General features: G+C 39.8%; 4 protein-coding genes across 16 annotated transcripts in view; 2 read left to right on the top strand and 2 right to left on the bottom strand.

Annotated features, from left to right (window-relative positions):
• LOC129239344 (supporter of activation of yellow protein) overlaps positions 1-5,638 on the top strand; it is a 34,077-nt gene extending 28,439 nt beyond the window's left edge. For all 4 annotated transcript variants that reach the window (XM_054874790.1, XM_054874788.1, XM_054874789.1 and 1 more), the window contains 9 exons: positions 156-379; positions 1,489-1,580; positions 1,654-1,803; positions 1,861-2,307; positions 2,394-2,666; positions 2,735-3,059; positions 3,126-3,288; positions 3,357-3,545; positions 3,608-5,638. In XM_054874790.1, coding sequence (XP_054730765.1) covers positions 156-379; positions 1,489-1,580; positions 1,654-1,803; positions 1,861-2,307; positions 2,394-2,666; positions 2,735-3,059; positions 3,126-3,288; positions 3,357-3,545; positions 3,608-4,104 — 2,360 coding nt within the window. In that variant the 3' untranslated portion in view covers positions 4,105-5,638. The remainder of the gene's footprint in view (positions 1-155; positions 380-1,488; positions 1,581-1,653; positions 1,804-1,860; positions 2,308-2,393; positions 2,667-2,734; positions 3,060-3,125; positions 3,289-3,356; positions 3,546-3,607) is intronic.
• Positions 5,639-5,827: 189 nt separating this feature from the next.
• On the bottom strand, positions 5,828-6,927 carry LOC129239345 (pyridoxal phosphate phosphatase PHOSPHO2-like). Its single transcript, XM_054874793.1, has one exon. It carries the CDS (start codon positions 6,586-6,588, stop codon positions 5,833-5,835), a length of 756 nt encoding a protein of 251 aa, XP_054730768.1. The 5' UTR covers positions 6,589-6,927; the 3' UTR covers positions 5,828-5,832.
• A 1,814-nt stretch (positions 6,928-8,741) lies between these two features.
• Positions 8,742-13,744, top strand: LOC129237612 (luc7-like protein 3). 9 transcript variants are annotated; one of them, XM_054872463.1, is made up of 7 exons: positions 8,742-9,185; positions 9,364-10,223; positions 10,290-10,390; positions 10,455-10,675; positions 11,226-11,653; positions 11,824-11,917; positions 11,971-13,744. In XM_054872463.1, exons 1-4 carry the CDS (start codon positions 9,084-9,086, stop codon positions 10,562-10,564), a joined length of 1,173 nt encoding a protein of 390 aa, XP_054728438.1. In that variant the 5' UTR covers positions 8,742-9,083; the 3' UTR covers positions 10,565-10,675; positions 11,226-11,653; positions 11,824-11,917; positions 11,971-13,744. The 9 variants fall into 9 exon arrangements, with proteins under 9 accessions (XP_054728438.1, XP_054728431.1, XP_054728432.1 ...); XM_054872456.1 differs by having other exon boundaries at positions 11,226-11,420; positions 11,522-13,744; XM_054872457.1 differs by having other exon boundaries at positions 11,824-13,744.
• Positions 13,745-15,819: 2,075 nt separating this feature from the next.
• Positions 15,820-24,005, bottom strand: LOC129238837 (dual specificity protein phosphatase MPK-4). 2 transcript variants are annotated; one of them, XR_008581810.1, is made up of 6 exons: positions 23,535-24,005; positions 23,345-23,476; positions 17,500-17,599; positions 17,176-17,411; positions 16,403-17,099; positions 15,820-16,316 (listed from the first exon to the last, which is right to left on the bottom strand). XR_008581810.1 is itself a non-coding variant. In XM_054874037.1 (5 exons), the coding sequence occupies exons 1-5, from the start codon at positions 23,758-23,760 to the stop codon at positions 16,558-16,560; spliced, it is 1,236 nt and encodes a 411-aa protein (XP_054730012.1). In that variant the 5' UTR covers positions 23,761-24,005; the 3' UTR covers positions 15,820-16,557. The 2 variants fall into 2 exon arrangements, 1 of the variants encoding a protein (XP_054730012.1); XM_054874037.1 differs by having other exon boundaries at positions 15,820-17,099.
• Between the last annotated feature and the right edge of the window lie 526 nt (positions 24,006-24,531).

The following is a 24,531-nucleotide window of genomic DNA, read 5'->3' as shown; positions in this document are numbered from 1 at the left end:
AAGGAGGAATATAAAACAATAGATATTAATTCAAACAAGTACTTAAAAATTAATAAAAGAACCAATAGTGCAATGATGAAATTAATTTAAATTCTTGAAACAAAGTTTTGGAAAACCAATATTCAGTTGTTTGGATTTTATTATTTTCGTTTTAGACGATTCGACCACAAGTATAGTGAGCACACCTGTTGGCCGTGGACGCGGTGGACGCGGTCGTGGACGTGGTTCTGGCCGTGGGAGCGGACGTGGCAGTCGTGCGCATCGTTTGGGCCGTGGAGCCAGCGCTGTCGCTAAGCAAATCGCGCTTAGTCGGCCACGATGCATTGGTGGTCTGAAGCATACACCCGACCCAGAACGAATGAAAGGCCTCTTCAGTCCGGTAAGTGTTTCAATTTATACATACATACACTCAGATGTTCCTATATATTGAAATAAGCGAAATTTGTTGACGCGAATAATCCTAAAATCGTGTACAATCAATGTCCAAAAACCGACGCTTCACTAGTTGTTATGAGCGCTTCCACTGATTCTTCTAAATTTATCTGTGCGCTACATTTTCTAGCACCTGCATTATGGTGCTCTAGTAAGTCTTGTCTTTTTGTTATTTTTTTCCTTATTTCATTCGTCTTCGTGCTTTCGCCGTTTTTTCTTTTTTATATTAATTTAGTACATTTTATTACTTCGCTGTTTCGCCAATTCACTTTACCAATGCAAACGTGCAAAGCATATAAAAAAGCAAACACACACATATCTATTTACGCGCACCGCAAGCGGCGTTCATCGGTGCTTCCATTGCTCATACCGACAGCATGCGAACGTCATCATCTCCGCATACCACTTCGTAATCATTGAATATCAGAAATATTCAGGTGTGCGGAGCAGCTGCTTTTTACGCTTTTCTTTGTTCCCCGCTTTCCTTGTGGTGTATTTTACCTATACCTACCACTTAGGAAAACCATTGTAAAAGTGTGGTGCGCGGTGAGACCTGACGGCCAACAGAGATAAATAGGGCTTCTTTCGAATATGAATTTACGAATGTTCGAATATCTTCCCCAGCCAACTACAAATAAATTTCCCCTGCCCTGTGTACCCAAGTTGGGAATTAAGTGAACCCCCATTTGGTGATGTCGTGCCCCTGTGCTCTTGCTTTTGTTTTATTATGCGGTCATATGAAGCGATATCCAGCGAGAATAGTAGTGCTGCTGTTGTTGTTAATGTTAAATTAAATTTTCAGTTAATTAACTACTTATGCAACAATCGCAATTACTTTGCATTGATGCGTTTCAGTTTTATATTCATCAAGCGCTGCAGAGAGGGCGAAAAATGGTGCGACAATAGAAATTGAAAAAATTTACCTTCTAAATGTATTTAGTTTTGTTTAATTAATTTTTCACGAAACCATTGTAATTGAAATAATTGAGTGTTCATATTTGAAACTTTTTCCTGCTTTTATTGCTAAAACATTTCGCTATTATTTTGTTTTAACAGTCCCCACAAGTGTTTGAAGAGGATACACGCATGAGCGCCGACTTGAGTCATACGCACATACAGCTGCCACCGGAGCCACTAACTCCTTTGAGGTAAAAGCTTGTTTAATGAATATATATAAACATTTTGTAACGGTTTTTATTGTTTTTGCTTGTAAATTTTTAGACAACCCGATTTTCTTAACAATGATGAGTCGCAATCCTCAGTGGTGAGCACGAATAGCATCTTGGATCCAAACACTGTGACTGCAGTCCAAAATGGCAGCGTTATCAAACGTCCAAAGAAGAAGAAAATGGAAGTTTGCGTTGCTGAAGAGTAAGTTTTTATTTTCTACAACAAACTTGGAAAGCTAAAAAATAATAATCATTTCAGCGCCGAAATTACCGTCTCAGCGATTGCCGAGTATGAGTGGCCACCTCCAAAAGGTTGTTGCCCATCGAAGAATCGCGATACTTTCATGATCCAAGAGCAGGTCGCTTTATATTTGGGAATTAAGAGCTTTAAGCGAAAATATCCTGATTTGCCACGTCGCCAAATCGACATGGAGGAGCGTAATTGGTTGCAGGAGAAAGGCCTCGTTTCAGAACGTATGTGCGATTTAGGCATTACGGCAGTCTGGGCATCCGACATACTGGACATTATGTATACAGATTTCTATGAAAAGTACGAGGAGTATAAGGATTTCATACGGCAAAAGCATCTGCGCGAAATCGAGGCGAAACAGAAAGCATTGGGTCTCAATGTGTCTGGTCGTGGGCTGCAAGCACGTGAACGTGCTCTGCTATCAGCCAGCAAATGGAATTCTTACTTCAATAGGAGGTAACATATTCTTCAAATAAAAAAAAAAAAGAATAAAGTTGAACAGGCTTTTAAAATTTAAAACTCTGTATTTATTGTATTTGCAGCCGCAAGGAGGAACGTTTAGCATGCCTAGACTTGCAGACGTTAACAGTGAATGTGCCATTGCCTGCAACAGCACCCATTGCAACTCTTGTGAATAGGCCTGTAGCTGAGTCAGTGGCAGAGGCCGCCAAAGCCGAGCAAATACCTGAACCACCAACCTTGCTGCAACCGCGCAACACTACGCCGACACGGGATCTGAACACCAGTTACCCCGTAGCAGTTATACCGGGCCAGTTTTATGCGGAATATCGTCAATACACGCCATTTGAGTTGAGGTAAATGAGAAAGGAAATGCCAAGTTTAATTAAGGCTCAGCAGCGAAATTTTTTTTCTTGATTTGCAGTTGTTTCCCGCTTAACACGGTTCTTCAGGACCCACGTTTGCTGGCTGAACGTATGACGCAATATGAGTTGGATACAAAGCCATTGGTTGATCGCCAGAGCGCTCAGGTTACAAGTCTGACTGCTAATGCAGCAGACGCACAGGCCACCATTGGCAACTGTATGGAAAGCACCACGGCAGCAAACGATCTGCGATGTAGCGGGCGTTCACGCTATGCCTCAAAGGCAAATTGTGATAACGTGAAGTCAGCAGAGGAAAGCTATAAAGTGGAAAGCGACAGTGCAACAGAGTCCGCGTTGTCCTCATCGGACAGTGAAAGTGAAACGGTAAGTTATACAAAATTAATAGAACTGAACAAGAACTTGAGGGTATTTGAACTTTTCTTATTAAAGGACTCGGATACCGATTCGGATAGCTCAAACGGTGATACTTCGTCGTCATCTGAAGAGGAGAGCAACACGCCAGTCACCTGTGGCGTTTGTCAACTTGTGCAGAATCGAAATATGAAAAATCTGCCCGAGGTCTTTATATGCTGTTACACATGTCGACGCAGAGGTAATTGATCAGCTTAGAAAATCTTTTTTAAGTACTCGAGTTTAAACTATACATTGCTCTCTTTGCAGTACACCCGAGTTGTATTGAAATGCCACATCGCATGGTGGCGCGTGTGAGGAACTACAACTGGCAGTGTACCGAGTGTAAATGCTGCATTAAATGCAAAGGAAAGAAGGATCAGAACAAAATGTTATACTGCGAGCAGTGCGATCGAGGCTTTCACATTTATTGCCTGGGCATCAAAGCCGTGCCAGATGGTGAGTACTGCCAAATTTTATAAGTACAATGATAAGATTACTAACGTTTATCGGTTTACCAGGTCGATGGAGTTGTGATCGTTGCAGTATTTGCATTCGTTGCGGCGCCACCAAACCAGAGGGCTTGCCGCAACAACCAACTCTAATCTCGCCAAATGGCGAGAAGATCAAACAAGTCAAACACAAGAAAGTAAAGTGGATTAACGAGTATAGAATAGATCACATCACGAAATTGCGTGAACAATGCTCCATGTTGTGTGTGCCATGCGGCCGCTCGAAGAGCGTAAAACGTGTTCAAATAGCCAGCCCATGCGTTAGCAGCGTAGTAGCCACGTGTGCATCGAATCAGTCGTCGTCACCCGCCGCAATGCAACAAAAACAGCCAGTAAAAATCCTACCGCAACCTCACGCGTCGACTGTTGGTGCCACCGCGATAGCCAATGAAGCAACGAATAGCAATGGTGCATGCACCAAAGGTGCCACCCCAGCTGTTGCGCCTGCAATGAACAAATCTAGCGCAGCCAGTACGCTGCCGCCGCCACCGCCCGTTGTTGCCTGAGTGGGGGTGATACGTTACTGCCCCAAGCGTAGTAGCCTAACAGATATGTAGTAGCAATGAAGTGCGGCGACAACTGAACAAAGTATGTTGGTGCATGAGCTGCTCTAAAACACCGTGGATGGGGATGTGAATGAGGAACGAAAGCATCTTAAAATTTTACTAAAACATTCACAAGTTCAAAGCAGAAATTTACATTTCGTCTTAAGTTTAAAGATACTGCGCTTTGAGCATATTATTGAAGAATTGATGACAAACTTAACGCCTATTCATGAACCTTAACGACTTTGTTTATGATTTGAGTTGAAAATTAAGTTTTTAGTTTTAATTTTTAATTAAGTTTATATGTTTAGTTCTGTTTACTGATAAGCTAAATTTATGGAATATATGCTCGATTCGCCTACTCTAAAACGTTAAACCTAAAGTTTTAATTTATCAAATGTATTATAGTGCAAACAGGAAATAATGAATATTTAAATTAAAATCAAATGTTTACGTACATTAGTTACTACTAAAACAAAAGTAAAAGGTTTGCTGCTTGCAAACACAATCATGTCTTTATAAAATGTCAAATAATGCACATAAGAGTTAATTTAAGTCTTAAGTAAAGCTAAGAGGAAACAAATTAAACCATAATAAAAATGTAATAAAACTTATTAAATTTAATATTTAACTAAATAATGCGTAAAATTCACTTTGTATACAACACCATAAACTGTAATATTATATTACAAAGAAAATGTATTTAAAGATATAACAAAAAAGCAACATTAGTTGTCGAACAAACTATATTTCAAGCGGCGGAGTGGCAATTGTCGAAAAATGCAATCTATGCAGAGCTTCAGTTGCGCCTTATGAAGATGAAATATTTCTATGTGGTTTTCCAATTGCTGCAATTTAATTTTTAATGTTTGAATATGCAATCCTTAGATGTAGTTTTTAAATCGTTAAGTTTTTTTTAGCTAACTTATGTAGTTATGGTTATGAAGTGTTTGTTGTTTTCTAAAAAGCAAGTAATTGCTTTTATTATTTTTGCTGTTGCTTTTCTTGACAATGACTTCGAACCCCTTAATGCGGGTTCTCTCAATTTTAAACTTTTCTGATAATGCCACACACTCTCCGCCGCTGCGTTTGCTTTACATGATTTTAATCCATATACAATTATTATAGAATTGTAAGTGTGTTGACAAAAATAATGTAGTTAATAAAAATCAACAAAAATGCGTACATGAACACAATTGGTTCTCTTGGATCCTATATAATTTGTATTTTTTTATTTCTTATCTAAAAATTAGTTCTTAAATACCAACTAAGCAGTAAGAAGCAAACGAATATTTAAGTCTACAAAAGAAAAGTGCACTATCTGTCCCTTACGGACGCCTCCTCTCCGCAGTTGTGGCGCGTTGGAGGCGATATACGCTCCAGGTTAATTTACTGTAATAAAGTAATTAATTTACCCAAATAAATGCTATGATACTATTTTAATGATATGATAATTATAATAAAAATAAAATATGCGGTTATTTTTCTACAATAATTTATTTTGCCAAAAATATGAATACTGGAATTGGTATAAAGAAAATTATAAATGTTGGTTAGGCTTGTTTTTGGTTTTTGGATCAAGTTCTCACTGTTTGCAATATAACCATAACCTTTTATTATCGTGTAACTAATTTTTGCTACAATTTTATTAATTTAAGCAAAATTCCTTTCAAGTACCCTCAAAAACGCTCAAAAACATGAAATAGCCACGCAGTCCATTACTGACTCCAGCAACGACAGCAACTCATGTCCAGTACTCCACAACAATAACAGCGGCCGTACCTTGCACTTTCTGCGGTAGCAACGTACTCTCTGCTCCAAATCCTTTCCCTTGCGAACACACACTATATCATCTCTACGTATACCCAACATAGGACAATAATCATGCGCGCCATCCGCAACGAAAATCGTCCGTTCGTAATTGATGCCCATTTCATGTCGCTTCGACACATAGTTCTCCAGAATGGAACGCTTGCACATGTTAGGTGGACTTAACGGGCACGTGTTACTGTGGTAGGGTCGCATCAAGAGCCCATCGTTGCTTACAACGAAAGCTGGATTCGTGAAAACGGCTTTGATACATTTGGTCAGTTTATGATTGGCAAGCCAGTCCTGAATGAAAATTGAGCTGGTGTCGCTTATAATGATGATGTCGTATTTGGGATCACACGAATCGTATAGATGTTGCACAAATTCCACCATACTGGGAACTGGCGGTATGGCCGCAATGAGGCTCCGTAACTCTACCACTGAAAAGCCTGATGAGCACAGCTCTCTTAATAGCGAGTTCGTATAGTCAATCCAGCCAACTCTCGTAAAATTAGGCTCTTTGGGCCGTCGATTTACGGGTAGCAAATCGCGTAGGAGGAATACCGGATCTATAGACGTTAACGTCTCGTCAAAATCTAATACAAGTAATCGGCGCGTAGGCGGTCCGAAAGCCATTTTTCGGTTATCAGTCGGTTAACAGTAGAAGCCCTTTTTGCTGCGCAAGTCAAACAATTTATATTTTTGGTTAGTGAATTTGTAATTTTATTATGATAACCCGAAATATCAAATGTGTTTTAGAAAGTTACAGTGATATGTGAATATATACATACATATGTAAGTATGTAGATGAAGGAAGTATTGAAAGAGAAATAAACTTGCTATGCGTGAAACAAGTTCAGGTTAGTAGTAGTTTTCGGCTTTTGATAAAAGTAGACGTAGCTTCGTCCTTTCGCAAAATTGTTTCCTAATCGTATTCTTTTTATTTAAAAATATTGAAATGCGCAAATAAATTTTGTCATGAGTTACTACTTTCATGAACGAACAATCAGGTTTTGCAGGTGAAAAAATGTGTATCTCGATGGGTGTAGGTTAACGGAACGTAATTGGGATCGATCTCTTTGTGGTGAATGCTGCTGAAGTGATGGTCCTTGGGCGGGCATAAATGTCAAAATAGACAGGTTACTTTCCATAAACATCGATTAAAAACAGATCGCTTTGAAATTTAAGCCGCCAAAATGAAAGAAAAAACAACAAATCAACTGTTGTAATAACATCACCTTAGATGAATTCGCCTTGGACCAGATATAAAGCTTTAGTATGCCAAGAATTAAGGCGAATTGAATGCAAAAGCTGGCGTCTTCCCAAAACCGTTATTTTATTTTTCGCGATTTTGAAAAGTGTGACGTCAGGCACTTAAATAATACAAAGGAGCATAAATTACATGTTTGCGAAAATTCAGTGAATGGCATGGTAATATTGCGATTTGTGACATTTAAACTAAACAAACTAATGAAAATGAAGTACCGTGTGTAAAATAGAAAAAGCACGAATTATAAATATAGCTCCAAAAGCAGTTTTTATAAGGATGAGGCCATGGTAAGAAAGTTTGTGCGCTTGTGCATAATTTCTTTTCTTTGGTTGTTGTTGGAGTTGTAGCAGCTTACTGAACCCTGCCAGTGTGTTTTAGTCACCGGTGGTCTTCGTCTAACTCATCTAAGGCTATACACAAGAAATGTGTTGTTTTGTCAGGTTGGGTCCAGTGTTAGGTGAGTAGGTTAGTAAATAGGTGGTTAGTGCCGTATTGTGTGCCTTCACATGCTGGACATATGTATATTGGGTATGTCCGGGTCGATTCTGGATAAGTACTAAAATATCCAGAACGTAATTGAGCCAAAGTTACGCTGATCTCAGGAGGTAGCTGAAGCTCTTCTTCTGTGATCGGTGGTGGCTGGACTCCGATGACGCCATTCGGAGTAGGAATATAGGAAAGCGGTAGAAGTCTCCCTATGGTTCTGTCTGGTAATGGTTTAATGTCTGTATATATACTGTTGGGTCCAGCAGTTGTAATTGTGTTTTGTCTTGGATATATGTAATATAAATTAAAAAAAAGAGATGCGTTCGAATTTTTTTTTTTTTAGATTTATAAACAAATAGATCCAAAAAATCTTTTAATTCCGCAGGTGACGCCAGTTTCAGTTCCTTTAGTAAATTAATATGCGAAAATTCATCGCTTTTCAAATAAAAATCTTGTGACCTATTTCAAGAATTTTTTCGCGCTCATTATAATAATATTGAATCTATTTGTCAAACAGTACAGAAGCATATATAAATACATATAGTGCAATCTTATAGTTCGCGTTTCCTTTCAAAGTGATGTTTGAAACAACGTTAGGCAGTGAATATATTGAGCTACTGATATTTTTTTTATTTCGCGTTTAATAACTTTTTTTCTGCCCGAAAAATTGATTTTCTTTATGAAAAGTTATGAAATGATTTTTCCGCATGCCATGAAATTGACAGCTCGCATTCCTTAATTGATTGAAAATTAACAAAGTTTTAAAAAAATATGATTTTCATGGTAGAAAGTGGTTTACAATCGTGGAGTAACAGAACAGGTCGATTTTTAAATGCGGAAAATGTAAAAGAAGCATGAAATATAAACTAAACGAAAAATTCCAAAAAGCAGAACGTGACGAACTTTTTTTACAAATTCGATTACAGCCCACGGTTGAACGATTATATGATATTTAGTAATTGGTTCATGGCTAATCATATGCAACCATGTGCTTTTTCTTTTTACCATAACATGGCAAGGATGCTTTTCACATTCTCGTTCTGTCATCGTGTTTGTTAAATCGGCTACAGGCTATTTCGATTACCACAGCTACCATTAAGAATAGTTTTGATGAAAAAAATATACTTTGGATGGAAAATCTATAGTTTTGGAGTATACATAAACGTATCAAAAAGTCGTGAATAAAAGTTATAAACGAGAAAAATCGATAGTATTTTATAAACACGCAAAGTATAACACAAAGATCTTAATTTCTTGTTTATGTACTCGCGCAAGTAATTTAATTGTGGCATCGAAAGTGCGTTGCCGAAAGTTTCACATTTGACCCCTACATTTTAGAATTCAGTAAATATATATATATATATAGAATTCAATCATGGTGGACGCAGCCCGTCAAATGCTTGACGAACTTATGGGTCGTAATCGAAATTTACATCCATCAGAGGCGCCACGTAAAATCAGTTGGGATGATCCCGATGTAAGTATAATGAATTAATTTGCCATCAAACATACAAACACTCTTGTACCATTTGTAGGGTTTTTGGTAGTTTGTTGCAAAATCGATAACACATGCGGAACAATAAAGCCGCGCTCGTTATGATGTATCTAGAAATAACGTTGATTATTGTTTTTGTTTTTTTATGGCTTCATTACAGTTCTGCCAATACTATATAGTTAAATTCTGTCCGCATGACCTTTTTATTAATACTCGAGCCGATTTGGGACCATGCACTCAAATCCACGATGACGAGGCGAAACGGATGTATGATGAAGCACGCCCATCTCCGCGAAAACGATCTTACGAAGATGAGTTCTTAAGGTTTTGCAATAATATGCTAAATGATGTGGATCGAAAAATACAAAAAGGCAAACAGCGACTGCAGCTCATGCATCGTGATCAGCCTATACCAACAATACCACTGTCGAAGTACCAGGAGCAGCTGAATAATATGAACGCTCGCATAAAAAAGTTACTCTCCGAAGCAGAGGAAGCTGGAATACGCGGTGATGTTGATCAGGCCAAGGATCTTATGGCGCTGTGCGAGCAATTGAAAGATGAGAAGGAGGCATTGGTCGCCCAGCACGAACAACAGCAACAAATACACCAACAGGCAAATGGAGCGCTTAAAGAAGCTTTAACTACGCCACCACCGGACACCATCATTGAGAAATCCGAATGCGATAAATCACCAAAAAATGAAGAAAGTTCGAGCGCCAGTGGCAGTGAAAAGAAAATGCTGCCTTGGATGCAGGATTTGGGGACCCTACCCGAGAAGCAAATGGAAGTTTGTGAAATCTGTGGGGCGTTTCTCATTGTTGGCGACGCTCAACAGCGTATTGAAGACCATCTCATGGGCAAACAACATCTGGGGTATTCGCGCTTGCGCAAAGCCGTAGAAGAAATACACGAGCGCAGGCAAAAGGATAGAGAAGAGGAGGAGCGCAAGAGACGTGAGGAACGTGAGCAACGCAGCGCTCAACGTAGCAGTTATAGCCATCATAACGACCGTAGACGGTAAACATGCTCTTGCTTAGTAGTTTCCAAAAAATAATGCATACCTTTCGTAATTTCTTATCTCAGCGAGCATCATGATCATCGTGATCGCGAATGTGAACGAGAGCGTGATTATCGTGGACGTTCACGCGATCACAGCAACCGACACTCAGCCGATAGACACCGACGTAAGCCAAAAATGTTTACACAAATACATTTTTCTCAACTATTAATTGGTTTTAATAATTTCAGATCATCATAAATCAACGCATCGCAGACGATCGCATTCGCGCAGCAGTCATCGTCGCAGCAGTCGGGATCGTCATAGTCACAGCCGGAGCCGTAGTCGCAGCCGCTATTAATTACACGCATTCGTACGTGGCGGATTGAGGTACTCTCCCCAAAAACAAACTATATAACTTAAAAATCTAGCATAATCTAAATAAAAGAATATTCTCAATTCGTAGAACAAGGTGAGTGAAAATATTATTTTAACAGTATTTCTATTTAAGAATATTTACATAAAACACATATTTCTACAATCAATGCATAATTTTCAAAGCAAACGCGTGCTACATTGTTTTCATAAGAATAAAATAACAAAATGTGGGGTTAACATTTTTGGGGTTTCGATTGGAAAATATTCTCTTGAGTTAAGTAACGAGAATTATGATTGATGTAGGATTTGATTTGTGTTTGTCTAGAGTGGACTGAATGTCTTTGTGTGGGACAGCATTTGTCTAAACGTTTTTGTTATTAATGATTTAATACAACTCTTGTATATTGTGTACTCTGACGCAGTTGAATCGCCAATAGATATTTTATTTAATATTTAAATTTACAGATATTACAGAATTTTCTTCAAAATACAAAAAAAAAATACAAAAAAAAAAAAAAAAACAGAAATAGAATAGTTTAGGCAAAGGAGATTGCCTTTAAAATGATTTTCATTTATCTAATAAGTTTTAATGTTGTAAAATTAATGTAAAACTAAAAAAATAAATCAATACTTTTAATTGTTAGGAGCAGAGACATTCATGCACATTGAAGGCGTTGCAGCGTAACTGCCTGTAACGCTAACCAGCGGTTTGCTCTACTTAACTCCATGAGACTCTACTCTCACTTGGCATTAGTTGTTGCGAAATGCCGCCGTGAATTGCCGTAGGTTGTGCGATTGTCAGGCTATAAAATCCTTTACGTTGGCAACGTCATTTCGAGGTACATTTGAAGCAAAAATTAAACACAAAATAGATTAAAAAACAGCTTATTTTCAAGGTAGTTGGTTTTAATTTTTGAGTTTTTTGTTTAACTTTTCATAGCGTGAATTTACTTACAAAACGAAGATAAGTGACTATAGTCACACATGCGCACACGAGTGACTGAATGTCCTCCAGAACCCAGTTCTTTTGCGACTACAAGACCAGTCCTCTTCGAACCAACTCTATTACAAGGTACTTTTTCTATTTTTTGGATTTTTTCTGATATGTAGTTTAAAGCAAAAAAAAAAAAAAAAATAATAATAACAAAGTGACAAAAAAGAAGCAAATTAATACTCGTATTTTTCGTACTGTATGTTCTGGAAGTCAACAAGTGAAGATTACCATACCAATATCATTTGTAGATTTTAAGTGACCCGCGTACGCATTCATTCGTACGCCAGTTCGCTCCTTCGTTCGTACGCTCAGTAAACTGCGCACACATTCACCCATACCGAGGTAATTGTTAAAACAAAAATCAATTTGCAAATTGCCTCTTAATTCTTATTTAGTAGGAGAAAAAGATTTTGTGTGTTGGGAAGTTATAAAGTAATGTGGTGGAAGTGAAGGGATTGAAGTTGATGTGTGATTTAGTGGAAAACTCAGTTTTTTCATACCCGCTTTACAAAGGTAACAATAATTTATGATACGGTTAACTTGTATTTTTTTCTCGTATAATTTAAAATAGTCAATAAGTTATTTAAATAAGAAAATATTATCTTTTAATACAGCAGTTAAAAAATATGGAAAAATAATGTTAGACCTAAGTTGCTTAAAAAAATATAAAAAAATAAGTTAACAATTTGCGGTACAGAAATATTCGTTTAAACACGCCACGAAAGCCTTTTAAAAATAAATGTTAAATTAAAATAAAAACGAACGATATTCTAACTGAAATGGGTGAAAACCCCTAACTTTGCAAGACCAAAGATTATGATTTAACAAAATTTAAAAAAATCGTAACTGGATATACTAAGTTGATGTCGTCCACAACCGTTTACTAACAATTCGGTATCCTACGTCCTAGCCGCCTCAAATGGCGAAATAACCTTGAAAGCTCGCTTTTGTGTGTACAATTCACTGGTTTTAAATTTTGGCAATGAAGATTTGGCGCATGTGTTATGGTATCTGACGTTATTGCATTTGTGACCAAAAACTCGATCCTGCCATGCGTTTTCCGATTTGAAAAGCTTTCGTGGCTATCGCTGATATAGCGCATTCATCCCTCATACCTAAGTCCTTAAATAAAGCAAAATTTTACCTTTACTTTCTCTAATACAAGCGATGAAAGAAGGCTTCATAAATTTTGTGTGATGGTATATTTTTTTAGCAGATATTAAAATGAGGTATTCGCAAAAACTTTCACAATACTGTGCATTTTTACAGAAATCACCTACAAGAATACAGCGAATCATCGAGCAACTACAATCAACACTCGTTCAAACAATCGTTACTACCTTCCTTTGTTCGTTTGGTGCAACATGAGCCATCAAACTGGCAAAACCCCAACTCATTGCAGGTAACAGACACCTTCCAAAATCAACATTTTTTTCAAACACAAACAGTTGAGCAGAACAGCCAAGCAACCGGTTACCCCATCAGCAACACGAAGCGGCACTTAGCACAACAAAGAATGCAACTAGGTACTTCCAACGTCGGCGTCCGGACGGTCTGCCAGTACGCCAGTTGTTAGGTCACCATAAAGCCAAAAAACAAGGTGATTTTTTAACTATTGAGTTTATGCTTGAGTTCTCTTATACATATTTTTATTATTGAAAAACAACAGAAAAAATGGCAAATGGTAATTCGTTTCCAAGCAAATTGCCTACTATACTACGTATGTTATTTTTCTAATATTGTAACTTTTTAACTTTTTTGCAATTAAGCGTGAATTGTAATTGAAAAATAATACAACGTCATTTTGCAATTTGTTGCTTTATTTTCGGCCGCCATAGGCGACTTATTACAGATTGAATTACTAGGTTTCGTATTTCAAATTGAACTTTTTTGAATTCATATTATAAATTAGTCAAACTCGTTTTTTTAACATCCAAATCGGCAAAATTATGTAAGCGCCTTGAAAATTTAATGAAGAATTTTATAAAAAAGTTAAAAAGCTAAACAACTTGTAATATAAAAATAATACACGCTTTTCGCGTTTCTGTATAAAAACGTACGCAGACATATACGTTATCCGATTTTGTAGGTTTAATTAAAGTAGCATAGTTATTTATGAAACGAAGATGGGTACAAAATTTTCAATAAAATATGCAGATTTGAAAAGAAGCGGCGATTATTGTATTATTTTGATATTGGACATGGAACGATTTGCGAAGGGGGAAGGAAGTGCTGACAGCAAATTACGACACTCTTGGCTGCATTGAAATGGTTTTAAATTAAAATTTTTTATGTGAGCTTAAATATGATTTGTACATTTAATAATTTCATTCCGTGCGGCCCAAGATTGCCATTATCCGAGCTAACTTTTACGTTGCGAAAAAAATGCTCTGAAATTTTTATAAGAATTGAGTCTTTGTGGCTGCACAATTTTTCTTATTTTATTAAAGTACTTGTTTTATCAAGTTGCCGTTATTGTTGTTATAGCAGACTTGCAGTCTAACCTGCTTAGATGTGTGCTTAAGCGATTCGAAGTGTTATTTTTAAATTCGCCTAGAACACTCGACGTCAAAACAAAACTCGTTTTTTCGTAATATGCACTGTGTAAGTTTGAGCGAGAGTCTACTGCTGTTGTATTTATAGATAGTTTTCCAAATGTATATGTCCCCATGTAGTTCTAACGAATGTAAGTAGCTATCTTCTACGTTAGTTTCTAGCGTTATTGCATAATTCGGGGTGAAGTCAGGTAATTTGAAAATTCTTTTAATAAAATAACGCTGAAGTTTATTTACTTCTTCGAACAGCGTATAACCACAGATTTGAGCAGCGTATGTTCGTATGGCTCTGCACACAGCCTGAAACAGCTTCCATTTAGCTTTGTATGAGATGTATGGCTTAGCTAAGAAATTGTTCCATGTACTAATAATGCTAGCTTTTAGCTGAATTATTTCTGGCTTGCACATGTTTAGCCTTTCGCCTAGTGTTTATGGGGCTGTATTGTTGTTGTTGTAACAGCATAATGCTGCTGGAGTGACAGACCTTGGCCGGATATAAATCCGGGTCGTTTCGGTAGCGTAGAACCGACTGTTGGGGGGAACGTGGGGGTGTTGTAGTGATATACGATACACTAGACAGGGCTAGTGTACTGGGGCGGCAGCCCTTGGTCGGGAAAAACCCGAGTCATTCCGGTAACGTAGAACCGGCTGCCATGGGAATGGGGTGTTGTAGTATTTTTATGCGGTGTTAGCAACAACATAAAAGTTTCATGGCTAATCTTATGCTAAGACCAAAATGCTGATCATGAAGGATTATATATTTTTTTAAGTATTATAAAGGGCCCGCCATCTATCGTTACGGATTTGAACTAGGTATTATTTGAAGAATGGTAACACTTAGCTGTCATCTGATTTGACAGAAAATTAGTCTTATTCTTCCGCTGAACGAAAATGGTTGTGCATACGCTCAAAGAACGCTGGGAAATATTGCGACATTACTTTGAAAATCATGGTAATGTTGCAGAATGTGTACGAAAATTACGTACAGCAATGGGAAGAAAAAAAGCACCGAATGAAGCGTATGTGCGTACTTTGCGAAAAAAGTAAGAGAAACTGGGTTGCTTATTGACAAACCAACGCGTGACCGACCAAAAACCGTACGTACACCCGAAATCTTTGGGTGCCGTCAAAGACCAGTGTTATGCCAACAAACCAGCAACAATTGATGCACTGAAGACCAAGATACGCGATGTCATAGCTGAAATACAGCCGCATACAATCGAAAATGTGTTGAAAAATTGGACCGACCGTATGGGATGGTGCATAGCTAGCCGAGGCAGCCATATGAATGAAGTTGTGTTCCATCATTAACCGGAAGAATTGTACTTCAAAATAAAAGAAACACTTTGGAAAAATATTGAGTAGTTTCTTTTTTATAGCATTTTTAATTCCGTAAAGTTATATGGCGGACCCTGTATTTTCGTTTTTTTTTTTTGCATTTTTAAATTGTATCCGATGAATGGTTCACGCGTCTGCCTATATCTTTCTAAATATCATGGTATTTTCCAAATTGTGAAGGTTACGACCTTCAAAGGGAGGAATGCTGCAGAAGGATCACTTTTTTTTTTAATATAATTTGAGCTGAAAATATCTTTGTCAGGTAAGTACTCTTATATATAATATGATACTTAGTACGTAGTCACCTATATGGAATGTTGTGTGTACATTTGGCAACAAAAACTTCAGTAGTTTCATGGAAATTGTTATTTATTGAAATCGAAAAATGCAGTGTTATTTGGAAAACGTTTATAAATCTTGGGCATTTCTCATATCACGAATTTTAATAATTTCCCATAGAAATGAGTTCTTCTTAAAATATCCATTTTTTAATATTTTTTCATTTAGTTTATCTTTGTTGACACGTACATACACACATATATCAATATATCATTATTTTTTAAATGTTTGTAAAGCGGAATAAGTTTCTAATACAGTTTTTCCAACTATTGTCGGTGCTCTTGCGGAATCGCATAAATTTATAATTTAATCTCTTCAAGCTGAGTACTTTACAATAATACATACAAACATTCCTTACATTATCTTTTTCGAAACATAAAGGAAATTGGCTAATTTGCAAAATTTAAAAAGTTTACCGCCGTAAGTTCGCATCATAGAAATATACACATTTAAATTTGATTAGCTGCTCACAACTTGGTATTTTTCATTTAAATTTGTTTTTTATGTATCTAAACGTAATTTGAAAATTTTGATATTTTAGCTAGGAAGTAATTTATTTGGATATCTTGTTTAATTTGAGTCTCGATTTACTTACAATGGAAGCATTTCAATTTCACATCAAGATTTGTAAACTTTGATTTTAATTTTTGTTTTCATAACTGTAGTAAGTAAGCCAAGTAATACCATTGAGAATAAAGGCCCAGCATTTCACTGTCTAGCTTTCGCTTGCTACTTTCTATTCAAACTAATCTAAAGTGTGGTTTGCACGTTCTGCACAGCTTTGGAAAGTTCTACACGCGATAGTATCAAATAGAAAGCTGGCGATATTTCTTCGCCACATGGGCATTGACAGCCATTGATCCAGCTGAAATTTCCCACCTTTTGGTCGCATTTCGGACAATTCAAACGGCCTTGTGTGCTGTGTGAAATGTTGCGCATCCAGGAGATCGGCTCCACAAACAGGATGCTGCGGCATGCAGTCGACTGCTGCTCCGTGGCAGCGTTGATGGCATCAGTGCCGGTGGGTGACTCCAATGAAGCTTTCCGTATTTGAGCGGCGATCTGTTCGAGCAGCCGCGGCGCCGTCTGCTCGCCTACATTGGTGTGACTGGTGGTTGATAGCGCATTGCTGGTAACAGGAAGCGACTTGTTGTTGTGCAGCAGCACATGCGATTTGGACGCCAAAATGCGACGACATTTACGACAACGATAGACAATGGGTTCCGGATTCTCCTGTGTGACGGCTGGATCTGATCTTATCAGACTATTAAACGATTGTGGCAATATTTTCGCTGTGTGTAAAAAGAAGAAAAAATGATTGTAAAGAAAGTTTTATGATGCTCACAAATTAAATTTTCAAGTGCACACCTTTGCGTACTTGTTCCCCAGCCAAACGTAGGCGATACAGTTTATAACGCTGATATTGCGGATCGATTTTGCAGCCCATGCGGCGATAGAGTTTCAGCTGCGACATAAAGCCTGGATTTGGTTGTACGAAACGTCGTTTTGAGCGCACCAAATCAAAGGCGGCTTGATACTCGATATCGTTATGTTTCATAATGAAAGCTATGACCGCTGCGGAGCTCCGACTAACGCCGAAGTAACTAAAAGGGAAATAAGTATGAGCTAAAAATTTCGAGGTGAGAAAGCAGAAGGTAATTCTTATTGTATGTTTAGTTATAGTGTACACACCAGTGTACAAGAACATTGCCTTTTTGCTCTAAAGCCTTGCTTATAAAATCCGTGCAGGTATCCAGGTGGTGTAAGATGTCCTCCTTAGGCATATCCGCAACTAGATAGAATGAAAGAGAGACACAGAAAGTTAATAAAAACAAAATGAGAAGTCATAGCAGCAATTGAGAACACAAAACCGCGTTGGGTTGGGTTTGAATTGCCATTGAAGTTGTATACAAACTCAACAATTGTAATTTTAAAAGGTTCTTATGGATCAAAGGTGCATGTGCAACTTTGAGCTAAATCATATAGATGCTGTTAATGAATTTTCAAGGTATATGGAAAAAAACCTTCGTCAGTGAACTCAAAATTTTCTTTAAAAAATCGCCATAAATGTCTATTTAAGTGAAATTTTTCATGTATTCAGTTTTTTTATGGCTGAACAGCTCGTCTAAAATATTGAAAAGATTCCCTCCTTTACTTCTAACGCTACACATCAGCATCTATAAGTATTTTGTTTATCGATGTCACTGCAAGTTTATTTTCTATATGTGTGGAATAAGGCTATTATAAGAGTTGTTTTTTTTTTCATGTGCTCTGCGACCCACACTGGCGGCTGGCATAAATATATCATGGAAAAGTAAACACGCTGCCAATAAAAACATTCGAGTCTGTCGCTTTTGCCTTAATTCAGATGAGAGTGTAATAATAAACAAATCCACAGTATCTGCCATCAACGTCAACGCAACCCGCACAGGGCGATGGGTCGGATCGTTGTAGCTTACACAATGACAGTTGGGGGTAAAAGCTCTGCACATATGTGTATATGTATCCAGATATTTACAAGGTTTGTTAAAAAATAGGGTGACTTTTTGTGTCTCTCGAATAGTATTTATGTAATTATCTATCGTGTCTGCTGTCCCCTTCAAAATAATGCCCTCAGATTCCTTTGCATCATCGCGTTTTCTAATCCTCGTTCTGTAGCTAGCCTTAAAATCTTCCTCTGGTACGGTCTTTATGTCCTCGAGCGTGGCATATCTGTTGTTTTAGGGATGTTTTCAGTTTCGCGAACGGGACCAGTTCGCAAAGGGCCAAGTCCGCTGAATAGAAGTATGACCAAAAATCACGAACAAGGGGTAAAAAAATCACCAAGCCCGTCTTTTGGTCGATCGTGGATCCTTTATATAAAACAGAAAACAGAATTGTAAAATGGCCGAAAACGTATGTATGTTCAAGTATTTACGTAGTCCGCGAAATTTTAAAAGTCCCCTTATGTTTCTTAGTAAACCTCGCACATGCATACATATGCGAGTGTGTGAAGCGCCTCATGTAATGACTACTTTGATATGCGCGGCAAGTGTTGGATGGTATGTGGTGTGTGCTACAATTCACTTATCGTTGTCAATGACTAGCGGCGATGTTGCATAATGTGGGTGTGCTAAGAAAGGTTATTGAATGGATGTATGGCAGCAAAAAATGAAATTTAATAAAACCTACGCAAATGAAATTTTATGGCAATAGCAATAATTAAATGCACATGGCAGGCGGTTTTACGTTACCGGAATGACTCGGGTTTTTCCCGACCAAGTGTAACGTATCCCACCCCCAATCTTTCTTCACAGGAGCAACTCATTACAGCACGTTTGCTCCAAATACTTCTCCTCCGGGCTGGCGTCGAACCCAACCCCGGACCAGAAGTATATTACTACTGCATTTGCTACAAACGGCTCCACCCGATCTCCACCTCGGTTAGGTGTAATAAGTGCAACGGGTGGTGCCATCTTAAGACCTGCTCAGGCCTTAAGACTCACAGGGAGTGGTCCACAAGGTATGTGGCCACGTGTTGCTCCCGCCCACAGGCGGCCCCGGCCTCAACGGCGATACTGCCCTCAGTGCCGGCACGTCAAACTGCCGCCACCAACAACACCTCAACGGTAAGGAGCCCCTACGAGCAACAGAACTCCCTCTCTGACCCACAACCCTCCTGCTCCTACCCCAGTGCGGGGACAAAACAGCAGTTCTTGGTCCCCCGCACAGTCTGCTCCGTGTGTCAGACCGTAGTTCCTCGGAACTTGACAACTGTCCAATGCAATTCTTGCAGTGCCTGGTGCCATTTTCGGAGGTGCTCCGGCCTGCACACCACCCGTGAGTGGACACGCGACTTCGTTGCCTCCTGCTGCAGAGCTCTGCACCCGCAACCGCCCCCATTGGCGCGGTCGCCAGTCAACATCAGGCCACTACCAATTCATGAGCCGGTATGGTATCAAGATAGCTGCGGTTCAGGAGACAAAACTGCACGCTAGCTCCCCCCTGATTACCAGGGACGGCTACAACGTGCATAGAAAGGACCGCGAGCGAGACAACGGTGGTGGCCTAGCGTTCATAGTCCACCATTCAGAGCAGTATCGTCTCATCGATGAAGGCATCGACCGCAGGGACAGCACCTTAGAATGTGAAGGTATAGCTGTCCGGTCAGGCGATGCCGAGCTCGAAATTTATAATATATATATACCTCCTGTCACCTGCTGCCCGGCAGGATATCTCTCTGATATTGGTGCGCTCATCAGGGGAGAAAACCGATTGGTAGTAGGTGACTTTAACGCGCATCACGATCTTTGGCATTCAAGCCTGCCACTTGCCCATTATCATCTCGATCGAGAAACCTGCCAACTTTGTTTCCGCGGATCACCGGTCATATATCAACTCTAACAAAGCTGATTGGACCAGATTCGCGGAATTTACTGAGGACATTTTCGCAGCCCTACCCATTCCCACCGATGTGCGCGCAGGCGAACGCGCATTCCGCAAGGTGATCACAGCCGCCGCGTCTCTTCACATAACCGCTGGACGGATCCGGGACATACGTCCCAATTTCCCAGCCGAAGCAGTTGTTCAGGCCAATGAGCGTGATCGCCTACGCCAGGCCGATCCCGGGGGGAATAAAGGATCTCAATTCGGAGATCCGGCAACTGGTAACCCGACATAAGCGGACCAAATGGGTAGAGCATCTGAAGTCCTGCAACTTCACCTCTGGTGTGAGCAAGCTCTGGTCCACCGTAAGGTCCCTGTCGAACCCGACGAAGCACAACGACAAGGTGAATATCACCTTCAACGGTCGTACTTCGTCGGATCCGAAGAGATGCGCGAGCTACTTTAGCCGGCAATTTATACTGCATCCTCCGGTCGACAGATCCAAACGTTGTGACACCAGACGGTTGCACAAACTGACATACAACAGTGCACCGCTTGCTTTCTCCAGCGACGAGGTTCAGGGGGCCATCAAAAATATGAAACCATCTAAAGCCATTGGCCCTGACGGACTAAACATGCTGATGCTGAAAAAGCTGGGTCCATTGGGAGTAGAATTTCTCACTAAGGTCTTCAACCTGTCTATGGCCACTCTCATCATTCCTGATAAGTGGAAATTAGGGAGAGTGGTCCCACTACTGAAGCCAGGGAAACCCGCCAACCAAGGGGAGTCCTATCGTCCGATAACTCTCCTTTCCTCAGTAGTGAAGACTCTTGAAGCCCTTCTACTCCCACTCCTCACAGAACACCTGACTCCAGCCTCACACCAGCATGGTTTCCGAAGAGTGCACAGCACCACCACAGCACTCACCGTCATAAACACGGACTAAACCAAAACCGCCCCTGCGAGAGGACTGTCCTAGTAGTGTTGGACTTACAAAACGATTTCGATACAGTCAGCCACGCCACGCTACTACATGACATTTTACAGTCGACACTCCCGCCAGGGCTGAAGAGGTGGACCACGAACTACCTGAGTGGTCGTCACTCGTCGGTGATATTTCGAGACCAAACGTCAAAACAGAGAAAAATAAAGCAAGGAGTACCGCAGGGTAGTGTCCTTTCACTCTTACTTTTTAATTTCTACATTTCGAAATTCGCCCAGCCATCAGAGGGAGTCTCACTGGTCTCATACGCCGACGACTGCACGATAATGGCGTCGGGCAATGACATTGATGGCCTATGCACAAAAGTAAACGACTACCTCGCCCGCCTTTCTCGCTTCTTCACTGAGAGAAACCTACAACTTTCTTCCACTAAATCCACGGCGACCCTTTTAACCACCTGGACAAAGGAGGTAAAGCTGCAACTTCAGGTACACGTCGATGATACCCCAATACCGACGGTAAACAACCCCAGAATATTGGGAGTCACCTTTGACAGTTTGCTCTCCTTCTCAGCGCACACAACCGCTATTGCAACGAGAGTACAGAATCGCAACAAGGTCCTCAAGTCGCTTGCCGGCAGCACTTGGGGCAAAGACAAATAAATGTTTCTGTCGACTTTCAAAGCAATAGGCCGACCGGTTCTTAACTATGCTGCGCGTGTCTGGTCGCCTGGAACCAGTGATACGCAGTGGACGAAGCTACAGACCTGCCAAAATACTGCAATAAGGACCGCGACAGGATGTCTCCTGATGACCCCTATACAACACCTGCATGACGAGGCTCACATGCTTCCTGTGAAGGAGCATAACAAACTGCTCAGCAAGCAGTTTCTGCTAGGGTGTCACCGTAGGCCTCACCATTGCAGACACTTGCTTGAGCCTGAGCCACCTCCCAGACACATCAGGAGGCACTTCCTCAACTATATTACGTGGACAAGATCCTGGACAAAAAAGACAGACCACTCCAGAATCAGACAGTGTACAGACAGGACATAAACGACATTCATCGGGAGACCCTTACCACCTTCCTAAACTCCCGACCCCCGAATGCCGTTTTCGGAGTCCAACCACCACCAATTGCAGACGAAGAGCTCCAGCTTCCCCGAGAGTCCCGCGTAACCTTGGCACAATTACGTTCTGGATACTGTAGTAGGTTAAACTCCTACTTATCCAGAATCGAGCCCGACATACTAAACATATGTCCGGCATGTAAAGGCACCCCGCACGACACTAACTACCTTTTCACATGCCCCATCAAACCCACTCATCTAACACCTCTGTCCCTCTGTACCCAACCCGTCGAAACAGCCAGTTTCCTGGGCCTACCGTTAGATGAGCTAGAAGAAGACGACCGGTGATTACACTATACTGACAGAGCAAAGATACTGCTACAATAACAACAACAACAACAATGCATACGCACACACAACGGGTGCAGGGGAGGGTGAATGTGATGAAGCGTATATAAGGCGCTAACAGTCAGCGACAGAGGGATAGGCGAAACGCAATACTCATCCACATGCCTGTGCGTCTGCTGATGAAATTGCGTGCCAATATGGCTAAATTGCATGTTCGGCTACCGCGCATTGGCATGTTGGCATATGCGAGTACCCGGCTATGCAAATACGTGCATTAGTGTGTGCATCATAAAGGATACTCGTCAGGATATTAAAAGCTTAGTTTGTTGAAACTGTCTCGGCAGGGTTTTCCTTGCAACCAGTTGTAAGGCTTTATCCCAACGGGCCCTTTATATAGCTCTGTGCGTGATTGTCATGCAATAATATTAGTAGAGCACAATTCGGTGCTACTATATTAGAAGGCCCTTTGACATTAAATTCATGTGCTCAATTCTTGTTATTTCGATACATGTAAGTCCTTAAATAAAATCATTGTGAAGCTTTAAGTACGACGCCCTGGAATGTCATGTGTATGTGCACACACGAATGCTGATTTAAGATTTATAGGTGGCAAAATATATCTTTAAAAATTCCTTTCTATGCTGAAGGACAGAAATAATTTTAAATTTTCTAAGCAATTCTTTTTGTATCACACTATCATACAAACTGGTTTGAAATTTTGTTACGACTCATTCATGAAAATGTTTGTGCTTCAGTTAGAACATCGTGATATGATTGTAGTGTTTGGTAAGGAAAGCGAAACACAACTTACTGTGCACGTATTTGGTTGTTAGGAAGCTCGCTTGTGTTATATGTTGCGGTAAAGGAACTGAGTCCAGAGTCAAAATATGTGTGATCTTAAAATTTTTCAACGTTTCCATGTGAGTTGCTGCTGTCAAATTACCTACAGCAGAAGAGAATGGATGATTGATCATTCCATGGTACATATTCAGCAGTCATACCCAAGTAGAGTCCCGGTTCGATTTCATCTACACTCACTGGTCCGCCATCGAAGTCTTCCCGCTGTAGAGTACCGACATCTTGTAATCGCCGATGTTGCTGGTTTTTGATATTAGCAATTGTTGCACATTTCTCGGCCGAACCTAATGCAACTGTTGCGCCAGTACTGCTACCAGCAGCAGTTGTCGTATTCACTTGTGCTTGCGCTGAGCTGCGCTCCACTTCCATTTTGGAAACTTCTTCTTGAAACCAAATCTTACTATTTACTACTATGCCAGGACACAATTTATGGAATTAATGATGACAGCTTTTCAACGTACACCTTCAATTGCGAACGTACGTTAGACTGCACTGTGCGATGCAGACTACTAAAACACTTTGCTATGCTATGCGCACGACCACGAAAACCAAAATTTATTTGCAGTAGTGGTGTTGACGTTTGCCCCTATGTTTTATTTACATTTTGCTAAGAAAACGAACAGCTGTTTTTACTCTACGGAGCGTGTTTTAAAGGGTAGTAAAAGGAAATTTAAAAAGGGAGAGAAATTACCCAAAACAAGCCAATTGGCAGGGTTGTAGGTTTGATGATAAAAATCGGCACACAAAACTTTACTTGAGGTTCGCACTTGTGTGAAATTGCGTTTGTAGAAAATATTATTGCGATATTTCCACTTAGAGTGTGGTTTTATTTGCCTACATTAATTTCACAACAGTATGGCACATTATACATATGTTATTCTAGACTTAATTTCAATTAATGAAATATGCAGTCATACACATGTTTTCAATAAAAACAATAAAAAAAATATTTCAATGAAAATTAAATGCAATACATCTATGAATATCATCGCTTTCCAATTTTAAGCGAAAATAATTCTTTGGAACTGACAATAAACCTGTGCTGCCAGACGCCTGCAAATGAAAATAAAAATACGAACAAAAAATAAGTATTTCAATTCAATGCTAATGATAGGGAAGGGGAGTTTTTATGGGTTCAGA

The sequence above is a fragment of the Anastrepha obliqua genome, chromosome 2, assembly GCF_027943255.1.
Source record: "Anastrepha obliqua isolate idAnaObli1 chromosome 2, idAnaObli1_1.0, whole genome shotgun sequence".
NCBI classification, from domain to species: domain Eukaryota; kingdom Metazoa; phylum Arthropoda; class Insecta; order Diptera; family Tephritidae; genus Anastrepha; species Anastrepha obliqua.
Note: the sequence above shows the minus strand (reverse complement) of the source record. Positions and strands in the feature narration are given on the sequence as shown.